Raw genomic sequence first — 14082 nt, 5'->3', positions numbered from 1 at the left:
GAATACAAAATGATGCCATAAATTAACACATTAAATAATATTTGAGAGTTATGGACATAATCAATAAAATTTAGTAACGGAATATAGGGGAGGGAAAGTTTGAAAGAGCATAAATACATATTAAGATGTCCAATAAAGACACAATCATGGGAGGAAAAAGTTGACTTTGTATTTAAAGAATTAAATTTGGACTATTAATTAAAAATAAGATAAATAAAAAATGAAGAAGCAAAGCCAAAAAAAATGAGAGAAAAAAGATAAATGAGTTTCTTGGCTAAAGTCATCTTCTTTTTTTCCCTCAATACATTCATAAGTAATGTTGCCTAATAAATTTACTTGTGATAACAGTCATAAATTTTTATTTGTATATAAGGCATACATGCAAAAACAAATTACAAAGATATGTATAAGAAAAAAATATATATGAAACAAAGACACAAAAATAGAATGAGATAATTATATATAGTTTTATAATGTCAGAATACATTTAGAATGTGTAACACAAGACTTCTTACCTAACTTTCTTATTTAAATGTTCTATATAAAAATTTGCCCGCACTTTTGTAGTTGCATGAAGAATTAAAGTACTATGCCTAAATGATTAGTCTCATAATTTTTATATAAAATGAAAAAAAAAACTATATGAAACAAATAAGACACAAAAACAACTCAACATGATTACAGGTGAGAGAACGGTAGGAATAGAGAGAGGCTAATTAAATGAATTAAAAGGTGCAACTTTTTTTTTTTGCTCCTATTTTTTCTTTGTTTTCTCTTTAATATCTAGGGAACCTCTTGATAATAAAAAGAAGTAGGAGGTCACATTGTCAGAGATTGAGACTGTTCAACTAGGTCCTCTTTCTTTTTCCGTTTAGCTTTTCTTCAACTTTTAAATTATACAAAGAGTTTTGTCATGAATATATTTTAGTCTGTCAGCCCGGATGTAGTGCGAAATAAGAAAGGCAATCTTTGTTTGTGCTGAATATTTACCTTTCTTGGTTATCTAGAAAAACTTCTAAGGAGAGAACAACAAGAAGAAGACAAATAAGGAGGATTGTGCCAAGAGAAGGTGCATTAACAGTAAATCTACGAATTAGAAAATTAGAAATATATAAGAAGAGTTTAATTACTTCTTTAAAGAAGATATAATATCACATTAAAGTCACTAGATATTGTTTTTTGTTGCTCATCTTCAAAATTAGGGGCAGAGTCAAGTCAGATCTGCAAACTAAGTGCTCCATTTCGTGTATGAAACATTAATGGATGCTATAAAGGAAAATGATGCACATTTAAATGCTCTGAAAGGTACAATGTTTGTGCATTATCTCGACATACCAGGGCGTTCTATTAGTCTGAGTTTAATTAAGCAGTTGGCTAAGAAGTTTGACACCCATTCTCAATCATTTGATATTGGAGGTTCTAGAATGTCATTTTGTACGAAGGAGGTGCAGGATTGTCTTGGCTTCTAATGTGTGAGCAAAAATGTTAACATTCATCACTTGAGTGATAAAAATATCGAACAACCAACTTTAGTACTCAAAAAATATTTTTCTGATCTTGATTTAAGAAAACTCTCAAGGACGGCTGCCCTCGATAAAATTAGAACTTTTCTCATGGATGCTGACGGTTGGAAGGATGACTTTTTGAGACTATGTATATTCTACATGTTCTCTATTTTTTTCTTTCCACAAATCATAATGGAGTTGTCATTTTAGCCCCTGGTGTACTTTTGTAATCCAATGGATGAATTTGAGAAACATAATTGGGGAAAGGCTATCTATGATTTCTTAATTCTCTATATTGGGAGATTTAAAGAAGGGAAGGTCACCTATTTGCAAGGATGATTGCCACTATTGGAGGTTAGAACCAAATTAATCTCAAATAAATGTTCGGCCCTATGCAGCTCATTTTATCTGTTTATTTTGAGTTTTTTGACAGGCATTAGCTGACCAAAGGCTGAAATTGAGTACTAGTCTAAATGTTGTAGTCTCTTAAGCGGCCATTGACACCTATGATAAAGGTGACACCAGGAGCTCAGACAAAATACGCCAGGCTTTAGTTTTGTCAAATTCAGTACTACAGAAACTCACAATGATTTTCCTTTAGTTGTATCAGAAATTTATTAGTTCACATAATTATCATCATTCACTGTATTATTATTGTTATCTAAACAGCTAAGAAGTGTGATGCCTGCACTCTCTCGGATAATGTTGTGTGAGAATCATCGAAACAGCAGAATGTCAGAAACACATCCGAACATCAAGAAAGCACATCCAACGACGAGATGACAAACGATTGGCCAAAACGTTTGACGCTTCTTCTCCTCGGTGAGGTATTATTTGCTTATCAAATCTTTAGTTTGAAATCCAATCTATTAGATATTTTCTTTCAATTCGCACAAGTCAATTATTGTTATTATTATTATTATTAAAGATGCTTCTTCTATAATAGGTGATGAATTGTAAATCATGTTGAACAATAGTAATAGAAAAGCTCATACACGACAAGGCTTCTCCTTCTTTTGACTTTCATCATCCAATTTGTGAGGCTTTGCATGAATTTATAGACAAATAGCTTGGTTTGCCATTTCAGTATGATTGGTGGTTTAGGGCTCTAAATTATTATGGTTCATGCTTGCATTGTTGTTTTGAGCAAGGTCACAAGAACTTATTACCTTGTTGCATTGTTGTTCCTGTTACCTTGCTCAAAAACAACAATGCAAGCATGAACCACAATAATTTAAAGCCCTACATCACCAATCATACTGAAATGGCAAACCAAGCTATTTGTCTAGAAATTCACGCAAAGCCTCACAAATTGGATGATGAAAGTCAAGAGAAAGAGAAGCCTTGTCGTGTCTGAGCTTTTCTATTAGTGATGTTGAACATGCTTTATAATTCATTACCTATTATAGAATAACCATCTTTAATAATAATAATAATAACAATAATAACAACAACAACAACAACAACAATAGACTTATGTGAATTGAAAGAAAATATATGATAGATTGGATTTCAAACTAAAGATTGATAAGCAAACAATACCTCGCCGAGGAGAAGAATCGTCAAACCTTTTGGCGAATCGTCTGTCATCTCTCGTCGTTGGATGTGCTTTCCTGCTGTTCGGATGTGTTTCCGACATTCTGCTGTTTTGGCGATTCTACCACAACATTATCTGAGAGAGTGCAGGTGTCACACGTTTTTTAGCTATTTAGATAACAATAATAATCCAGTGAACGATGATGTTAATTCTGTGAACTAATAAATTTCAGATACAACTAGAGGAAAATCATTGTGAGTTTGTGTAGCACTAAATTTGAAAAAACCAAAGCGTGTCGTATTTTGTCCGAGCTCATGGTGTCACCTTTATCATAGGTAACAATGGCAGCTTAAGAGGCTACAACATTTAGACTGATACTCAATTTCAGCTTTCGGTCATCTAATGCATGTCAAAAAACTCAAAATAAATAGATAAAATGAGCTGCATATCTTAGCCAAATTATGGGCCGAATATTTATTTAAGATTAATTTGGTTCTGACCTCCAACAGTGGCAAACATCCTTGCAAATAGGTCACCACCTTCCCTTCTTTAAATCTCCTAACATAGAGAATTAAGAAATCATAGATAGCCTTTCCCCAATTATGTTTCTCAAATTTATCCATTGAACTACCAAAGTACACCAGGGGCCAAAATGACAACTCCATTTTGGTTTGTGGAAAGAAAAAAATAGAGAACATGTAACATATACATAGTCTCAAAAAATCATCATTCCAACCGTTAGCATCCATGGGAAAAGTTCTAATTTTATCGAGGGCAGTCGTCTTTGAGAGTTTTCTTAAATCAATATCAGGAAAATATTCTTTGAGTACTAAAATTGACTGTTCGATATTTTTATCACTCAAGTCATAAATGTAACATTTTTGCCCACACATTGGAAGTCAAGACAATCTTGCACCTCCTTCATACAAAATGACATTCTAGAACCTCCAATATCAAATGATTGAGAATGGGTGTCCAACCTCTTAGGCAGCTGCTCAATTAAACTCAGACTAATAGAACGCACTGGTATGTCGAGATCTTTCAGAGCATTTAACTGTGCATCATTTTCCTTTATAGCATCCATTAAATGTTTCATACATGAGATGTAACACTTAGTTGGCAGATCTGCCTTGACTCTTCCCCTAATTTTGAAGAGGAGCAACAAAAAATAATATTTGGTAACTTCAATGTGACATGATATCTTCGTTAAAGAAGTAATTAAACTCTTCCTACATATTTCTAATTTTCTACTTCGTAGATTTACTGTTAATGTACTTTCTCTTGGCAGAATCCTCCTTATTTGTTTTCTTGTTGTTGTTTTTCTTCTTAGAAGTTTTTCTAGATAACATAGAAAGGTAAATATCCCGCACAAATAAAGATTACCTTTCTTATTTCGCACTACATCCGGGCTGACAGAATGAAATATATTCATGACAGAACTCTTTATATAATTTAAAAGTTGAAGAAAAGCTAAACGAAAAAAGCAAGAAGACCCAGTTGAACATTCTCAATCTCTGAAAATGTGACCTCCTACTTCTTTTCATTATCAAGAGGTTCCCTAGATATTAAAGAGAAAAAATAGGAACTACGGCTATAAAAAATAAAGTAAAAAAAGAACAACTAGTTCAATACAAATTAAGGTTCCAATTAAAAAATAAACAAATAAAGTGAGATAGCAAGTTATTAGAGATAATATAGCAGTACGACTTTCATTATTGACATTTTTATGAACTATTTTCCTCTTTCTTTTCTACCTTGTCTCGTCTACAGAAGCCTCTCTTCCCCTTCGTCATCATCCCGCAGCCTAGAGAAAGAAAATGATTCAACAGATATAAAGCTGAGAAAAATATGCACCTACATGTTGGCTTGAAATGACTAAATACAGTTCTGGAAGTACTTTTCCATATTTAGATCTTGAGGAGGCCAAGTATTCTATGATGATCTCCCACATATCATGTGCACATGATACTCTTATTATGTGCGACGTAAACACTGGACAACGACTATATATATATATATCATAAGCTACAACTAAATGTTATTGGGTGTAGACTCTTTTTTTAAATATGTGTGAGCTACATGCTAAATCATAAGCTAGAGAGAAATATAGGACCACCTTTCCTTCATCATTCCAACTTCCATAACCATATTCCCTCTGTCATTTAGCGAAAACCGTCACTATCTTTATCTACATAAAGATCTCCCCCAATAAAGATAAGTTGGTCACAGACACTTAGTTTTAGCTTCTGCATCTAATCCAATTTGTGGAGCATAGGAAACTAAAAACATTGATCGTCTCATACCCTAACCTCAACTTGCTTTTAAAAATCGCCGATTATGATTGAGGATGATGATGGTAGGTGGTGATAGTTATTAATGGTGGGTGGTGGTGGTAGTTGTGACTGAGGAAGGTGATGGTGGGTGGTGGTAGTTTATAATGATGGCAGTGCCGATTATATTTGTTGATGGTGATGAGGTGGCTAGTTGTGGTAGTTGAGGTGTATGAGTGTATGGTTGTGGTTGAGAATGATGGTGGTGGGAATGATGGATGGTTGTAGTTGATAATGGTGGCGGCTATGATTGAGGATGATGGTGGTGGTGGTTGAGTATAGTGGTGGACTGGTGGTGATTGATAATGATAGGCGGTGGCGGCAGTAATAATGAAGTGGATGATAGCATCTTAATGAAATTAAGTCTTTATAGATCTTAATCATACAGACATATTCAGACCCATTAAGTGATTGTAAAGTAAAAAACAAACACACTTAATAATTAAATCTGAATAATGAAGATTCAGACTTTAAAAATAAACACACTTAATGTCTGAGATCTGAATGATTAAGATTCAGACCTCTATTAAGTGCAAATAAAATGAGGCCTCAATCATCTCTCTCTTCTTCAACTTCATCTGAAATCCATCCTTCAATGGCCGGATGGGGAAGGCAACCTCAATCTTTGACATCCAACGAAAGACTGCCATTAACTTCGTCTTGATCATCTCCGACGTCGCAATTGATGACTTCTACCTCAATCGACTGCGGAAATCTTGGGGTCAAACTCCCGATGTTGCCGTAAATGGCATCAAAAGCTCACTGACAATGTATTTTGAACTTCAATGGAGGTCTCTACAAAGACCCAGAATGTGGTTGTTCGGTCTAGTGCAGAAGCAAAATATCGAGTAATGGCTTGGCAACATGTTAGCTAGTTTGGATCAAACAATTACTCAAGGAGTTAAAATTTGGTGAAATTAGCCAGATGAACTTGTGTGCGATAATCAAGCTATCCTTCATATTGCATCAAATCCGGTGTTCCATGAGAGAACTAAACACATTGAGATTGACTGTCACTCCGTCAGAGAAAAGATACTCTTAGGGGATATTGCTATAAATTTTGTGAAGTTGAATGATCAGCTTACAGATACTTTCACCAAGTCCTTCGCTGGTCCTCGTAGTAGTTACATATGTAACAAGCTCGATACATATGATTTGTATGCACCGGCTTCTGGGTGAGTGCTAGATAGCTAGATGTTATGTAAATAAGCGTAGTCCTACATGGAATAGGAGTATCGCAGATTTTGTATATTGTTATAAATAGGGGCTCTTGTATTATAGTTAAGGTACATCAACAATATAATTTTCCCGTGAGAAATTGTGTATTCTTTCTCACAGTATACATCAAATTATGTAATCAATAAATCTCGCGTCGCTCGTGTTGTTGCAGAATATACTCATATGTTATAAGAAGTTTTAGCTTTGGCGAAGCCAGTTTTATGAGATCATGCTGGCTTGTGAACCCACTAAGGTTAGCTTAAGATTTCTAAGCTTAACCTTTTTCTGGACGGTAAGATATCTAACATACTTGATTTATGAGCTAGGAGTTGAGAAAACTGTGAGAGACCGAGAGGTGATATTTGTTAACTGACAAACAAATGTAGATTGACTAGAAGCATTCTTTAAAAACTAAGAGCTATTTAAGATGTCGAATCTCAGCTCTTTAAAAGAAGCGAAGAAAACAAGATAGAGCCTGAGCTAAAGAAACAAGGGAGAGCTAGGATCTTTTCATCAAATTATCAAGTAATCAATAACTCTCGCCTCCCTTGTTTTCTCACAATATGCACACAAGAATTACATAATATGAGAAGGTTAGGCACAACCTAGCTCTATGAGATCAAACTTGTTTTGCAAGCCCAATGAGGTTGGATTATAATTTCTAACCTAACTGTTTTCTTTGGATAAGTAAGATTCTAACTTATTTGATTTCTTTAATTTTTGTTATATTAATAGTGGCCGGGTTGGTTTGCACGACTAGTCCACCGGTTTCCTGCTATTTCTCACCAACATGAATATTGGGTAACTTAACCTACCAAGAATTAAATAAATGGGAAGAGTTCACCTTCTGCGGCCTCCATTGGGATTCAAACCTTTGTTTGCAAGGTTGTTATTCCACTCTTCAATTGTTAGGCCATCCCTTGCGATTGTGGAAGTTTTAATGTGTTGACACTAAACCTCGTTGTATTTGACTATATGCTATAGTTTGTGCTTAAATATGTATATATGTTAAGTTATATTAATATTATATATTTATGTGTAAATATCTAATATTTATTTATTTATTTATTTGTTCTTTGCAACTTTTACCTTTTTTATATTATGTAGGGAGCTGTTTGGGCTTATTTTTAACTTTTATGCCTTGCTAAGTGACTACTTTTCTTGCAGGTGCTTGAAAGCTTGGTTCTCAATGGGTGTTGGATTTAGTCTTGCCGTGTTGGCTGCAGTTACTATGGTCAGTCACCTGCTAGATTCAGTATTGTTTTATTTCTTCTATATCTCCTAATTAATTAATGTTTGAAAATAGCAAAGGAAAAAGGATTTTCCCATTTTGTTTAACTTCTGCCCATTGAATTAGCATTTCTTCATCCTTGCCAGATTCTTTTGTATGAAATCGGCCAGATACTGTGTCTCTATTATAGCAACACTCAGATGAGCTATGTTATGAGTGGATATCTGTTGGGGTTTTCTTCTATGGTATGTATTCTCACATTATAACTCACTTGGTTTTCAGTCTTTCTTTGGATTACTGTGCTTCAAACCAATACTTCATTACCATCATGGCTAGGAACAGGAAAAAAATATATGAAAAGTAAATGATTTTTCCTGTCATTAGGCATTCATAGAACTGAAAAACAGAACTCAAGGTTGCAAATAAATGAACGCCAATTACATACCAATCAAAAAATTGTTTTTTTTCCGACCCATATACCAGTTCTTCTCTTGTTCTCAATACAATTAAACTTACAACCCTCTGAAAAGCAAAAATGAATAGAGAATATTGATGAAGTTACCTTTGTCCTTTTGCTCTCTTTCTTGAGCATAGTTTATTTTCTTAGGCAAGATGTTAAGCATGTTTAAGCTGCTTCTAACGTGTACCTATGTTGGTTGTCTATTTGGCTTAATAAGGTAAGGGGTGAAATGGTCTTGACTAATGCTATCTTTTTGGGCTTAAGGTAAGGGATGAGCATGGCTGTGACCTACATAGACATGATCTGGGCTAGAAACTGCTATTTGCATTCAAATCAAGAGTTCTCTAAACAGTTGCATCTGCTTCATTTGTTTTTGGGCGCAGATATCAGGCTTGACCATCTCACTGGCTGACATTGGATATCTGTGCATATCTTCCATCATATCAGTTTCAGTGCATGAACTTGGCCACGCTCTAGCTGCTGCAAGGTTAAGACTGATACTGTTTTGAAATGTTTGGAGTACAATGTGAATGTAGCTATACTTAATATATGTATTCATGGAAATCTTCTTGAAAGATTATGTTCCTTCTTGTACTTGTACTCTTTCATTAGTTTTCCTAACTTCTACTGGGAGAAAATAATACACGTGGGACAATGCATATACGAAGAATGATGAATAATTTTCTCTTTAGATGAGTATCTGTGGTTTCAGTCCAGTAGATTAATAATGGCAGTGCATCTAAGCTTTGGCTTCATTGAAGGCTTACTTAGAGATGATTGAGAATTTTTGAACTGTTATTGAGCAATATAATCAGGGTATGTTAAGGAAGAGAGTTCGTTACATGAACAGACTGACAGATGTTTCTTCCTCTGATGCTCCTGTTAATCACACCTCTGGAACAAGAAAACCAAAGCCAAAGCCCAAACAATGGATACTCAAAGGACAAGAATATGAATCTCAGTTCACCCATCATGTGCTTCGGTGCTTTTGTTTGAGTATCCTGAATTCTCTTCCTTTTACCCAAAGGGTTCTGAATGGCGGAAAGTTCTCTACATGTGTGTTCGGGCTGGTGGGAAACGAGGGGTATGAATCTTTTTCTAGTAGAGTTTCACCAATGAATTGATCGAGCTGGAGGAAACGAGGTATCAAAGTGTAGTGGCACAGAGTTTCTAGGATAAGATGCAGTTAACATTTCTTGTACTTTTTTCTATGCATGATTAATAGCTTCTATGAAATCTTTGTATATAAGCCTCATGGCTGCACAACAAATAATAGATATGTTGTTAAGCATGTTAATTGCATCAGTTAACGTTCATGATCTTTGATTTAACAATTGGCTAACTATTGTGTCATATACCTGATCAGTTGACATGTTTTGAGACCTAGCAGTAGCAGTACATGAATCTCACAACTGCTTTTGTAGGCACTACATTCTGGAAAAGCAGTGAGGGCATACAGATGGAGTACATCGCTGTATTTCTGGCTTCATTATTTCCAGGCGCTCTTGTGGCATTCAATCACGAGTTATTGCTGGCATTATCCAAAGTTTCTGCTCTTCGTATATATTGTGCTGGCGTTTGGCATAATGCAGCTGTGGGTGCTTATAGCAGCTCTTGGTTTTTTAAGGAATGCTAGTCCATCTACATTTATTTGTCATATTATGTACTCTTTGTACTGATTGGGCGACTTTTCTTTCAGCTCTGTGCTGTTTGTGCTTGGGCGTTGTTTGTTCAACCCTTGATCTTGTCTCCATTTTACATTCATGATGAAGGCCCCGTGGTAATTGAGGATTAATTTCCTGTACTGTAAGGTGCTAATTTGATGGAACCTAATTAGGCATTGTTGTGGCTAATGTGTTCCAATCACAATATCTTGAGCAGGTGCTGGATGTGTCTCCAACATCGCCATTGTCTGGCTATTTATCTCCTGGTGATGTCATAATATCATTGGATGGCATCCGCATCAATAATCTTCAGGAGTGGTCGCAAATGATTGCTATACTAATTGAGCACTATCAAAACTCTCAGAATCACAGCCTTCCTGGGAACTCTATGAAAACAAGTGTTGGTAAAGGCTACTGTGTTCCCTATTCTTTGATTGAAGAGAGCAAACATATTTCGTTGAAAGGCAATGAAACTTCTTGCCCAGATGAATTAAGTCCATTTATTACCATTCCATGCTTGGATCAGGCCATGCCTGATGATGATAATCTTGAGGTTAACCATCAAAGGGATGGAGGTGAACTCCACTGCTTATATGCAACGGATATATTAAACCTTGAGAAATGTGGTGATGGTTGGGGTAGTATTCGTAACAACAGGAGCAGCTGCTTGTGTTCCAAGGTGAATTTTTAGCGTGTCCTATTTTGACAAGAAGTTACATCTTTATATCATTTTTCCAGCTGTTTATGTTTGTCATGTACTGCCAAGAAAAATTGCTCATGTAGTTTGTAATGCGCTATATGATTAGAACAAACACAACCACACTCAAAATGCATTTGAACGTGTGGTGAAGAATTGATGTTTTATTGCAGGACAAAGCATGCTTTGTTCCACTTTTGTCGACCGGTGTAGCATGGGTGGAGATAGCATATTCAAGTCCTCCTCTGCATTGCTCGCAACTTGGAACAACGCGTGTTGTTGACGATGATAACTCAAGGGAGAACCCCTGTGTTAAGACTTTTGTTTTTGTGGGTAATGTAAATTCAATGAAGCATTCAGTTCTTTTGACTTCATATCAACCTCGTTGATCCGCTAAATTTGGTGCACATCTTCCATACGTACTGGAAAAGTTTTTGATGTTCACCTTTAATGTCTCTTTGGCCCTTGCACTTCTCAACAGCCTACCGGTATGTACTCATATAGAAAGGATAACTTTCTCTGATTTCCATGTCTTTTAGCCCTCGTGTGGTCATATCTTCTTGTGTATTTTCTGTGTTAAGCTTCAATGGAACCTCAATGTGATGTTAGGAAATACCAGTTTTGTGGAAGGTTGCAACAGCTTGATGGTTACAGAATTGTGCTGATTTGGGCCCAAAAGGATAGAAATCATTGTGGATGAAATGGGTCTTATAATGGATAATTTCTTAGAAAGATTAAGCATGAAAAGAGCTTGGAAAACATGAAAGTCAAGGCATGTTTAATGCTGGAAAAACAGTGATGATTTTATGGAAAGATGAAAAGAAAAAAGAAAACACTGCAAATTAGGTTTCGTCAGGCATCATACCACAAGTTTAGGATTATCTGGATGAAGGAAGATTACTGAAGTATCATGTAATAGGTTTACTTTATGGAATTGAGAGTATGACATACTTGGTGTAGATGTTACCTACTCGTGCTCAAAAGGGTTACCCTTAACATATAGGAAGCAAATGATATTTCTGTTCCAAACGGCTTCTTAGGCCTCATTTGTTTGCACTTAATGGAGGTCTGAATCTTAATAATTCAGATCTCAGACATTAAGTACGTTTGTTTTTAAGTCTGAATCTTAATTATTCAGATCTTAATAATTAAATTTGTTTGTTTTTTTACTTCACAACCACGTAATGAGTCTGAATATGTCTGTATGATTAAGAACTATAACAGAGACTTAATTTCATTAAGATGTTATCACATATTCATTATTACCCGCCGCTACCGCCTACCACTATCAACTACCATCATGCCACCACCACCACCACCACCATACTCAACCACCACCACCACCACGCCACCATCATCCTCAATCTTAGCCGCCAACATTATCGACTATCACCACTCACCATCCTACCACTCCGACTACCATCATTCTCACCCACAATCAATACTCATCCACCTCAACTGCCACAACTAACCACCCTATTCCCATCAACAACGACAGCCGGTACCGCCCATCATTATAACCTACCACTGCCCACCCACCACCTTCCTCAATCACAATTACTACCACCAGCCGCCATTATTAACTATCACCACCCACCACCACCATCCTCAATCATAATCGCAACCACTACCAATCACCACTAGCTACTAGCATGAACCACCATCATCAACCAAAACTACTACCAACTACCGCCTCTAGTCGGCATTCACCCGTTAGCTATCACCACCAACAACTATCATATTTTTAAAAACTATATATTTATTGATAGAATATTAGGTTAGTATTTCATTTGAATTTTATGTTTATTAATTTTCAAATAAAAATAATTTTTGTACATTCAGATGTTAAAAATCAAACAGTCTTAATTATTTAGTATTCAGATCTTAATATATATCTTAATATGTTCAGATGTGTATTTAGATTTAGATGTCTTAATCTTAGTACACATCTTAATATTCAGATGTGTATTCAGATTCAGACGTTTTAATCTTAAAAATAAATAAACGAGGCCTTACTGAACTTTATAGACTCCACAGATTGAAAATTTTCCTAGAAAACTCCTGTTTGCTATTGTGATTAGCAACAATACCATGACAAAATCATGAAACATCTATTGGACGGAACGAATTGCAATCTGAGGTGTCAAAAACAAGACAAAAGATGTTAGTACTATTAAGGTGTAAGCATGTGTTATGCCCGTTTTTCAATGAAATTATTACCTTATCAAAAAAGGTGGAAGCATGAATGAAATACCTCGGTGATATGGTTCAAGTGGGTTCAACATTTGTAAATGGTCGTGTGGGTGATTCCATTCTCTTACATATTCCCTCTATTTTAGGAGACCTGGACTATATTTTTTTTAAAATGCTCTCTATTGGGATGTGGCCATAGTTCTTTTCTCTCTCTTCTCCCTTTCCAAACTTCGACATAGTCCTTTGCTTAGTAATGGATCAGGGAATCACTTCTATTTTGAGCGAAAAAACTTTTGAATTAGTTAGCGTTAATGAGGAAGGTGAAAGCTAGTTTGTCCATACAACGCGCAACAGCTGATGTATGCATCAAATTAAGATTGATGAAAGCAACTTTCGATGGGTATGTGAAGCATTGATTCAAGCCTCACTACAGTCTAGTAATAAATGCAGGAGATAGGGTAGGAAGACACAAGCGTAATAATAAGGAAGATGTAAAATTCTAGACCTTCGGAGTGGTCTAGAATTTTAATTGCGACAGGAGGTTCGTTAGAGTAGAATGTATCCTAGGGGATGATAAATATGCAATTATCATCACATAAGGCAGTTACGACCAAGGATGAGGGACATAGCAAGGAAGAGACAAGGATATATAGGGATATACCTAGACCCAAGATTCCATCTTTACGCATACCAGTCCAAGTCTTATAAGGAAGATGTAAGGATTTCACAATGACCAACGAAGATCAGTGCTGCAACAGGGCAACATCCAGATCTATCGAAGGAAAGAACATGGTAAGGAACATTCCTTTTCGAAATGCCTCATCGACTAGTTCAATGGTCATTTAACTTCAGCTCCATGTATAGGTGATCTAGAAGTGGTTCATAAGAAGATGGCATGTAACGGTTGGTCTTAAAGTCACACCGATCGAGCATAATTTGTTCTCAAACTCCCGTCCAGAGTAGAAGCAAATAAAGTCAAAGCTGGTGAATGGTTTTGGAATGGTAGAAGATTGACTCTGCAATTGTGGTCTCTCGTGACAGGAATAAAGTTACTAGCAATGAAATCAGATCACAGGTGGGTGAAGATGTTTGGAATCACTATCCAAGCATGGACTTCAGACACATTCAAATTCATCGGTAACAAGTGTAGTGGTTTTGTTGGATTGACGAAGACACCAAACATAAGGTGCATCTATTCCAAGCTTGTATCTTTGTGAAAAGCAAGGGAGAACTGCGAAATTTGGAGT

General features: G+C 35.9%; 1 protein-coding gene across 1 annotated transcript; it reads left to right on the top strand.

The window, feature by feature from the left end:
* Positions 1-5975: 5975 nt before the first annotated feature.
* LOC104221055 (membrane-bound transcription factor site-2 protease homolog) lies at positions 5976-11209 on the top strand. Its single transcript, XM_070156980.1, has 9 exons — positions 5976-6113; positions 6294-6547; positions 7758-7824; positions 7968-8066; positions 8665-8768; positions 9728-9875; positions 9981-10061; positions 10163-10624; positions 10816-11209. The coding sequence occupies exons 1-9, from the start codon at positions 5976-5978 to the stop codon at positions 11029-11031; spliced, it is 1569 nt and encodes a 522-aa protein (XP_070013081.1). The 3' UTR covers positions 11032-11209.
* The last annotated feature ends 2873 nt before the right edge of the window (positions 11210-14082 follow it).

This window comes from Nicotiana sylvestris, chromosome 9, assembly GCF_000393655.2.
Source record: "Nicotiana sylvestris chromosome 9, ASM39365v2, whole genome shotgun sequence".
Lineage (NCBI taxonomy): Eukaryota > Viridiplantae > Streptophyta > Magnoliopsida > Solanales > Solanaceae > Nicotiana > Nicotiana sylvestris.
This window is presented reverse-complemented; position numbering and strand designations above follow the sequence as displayed.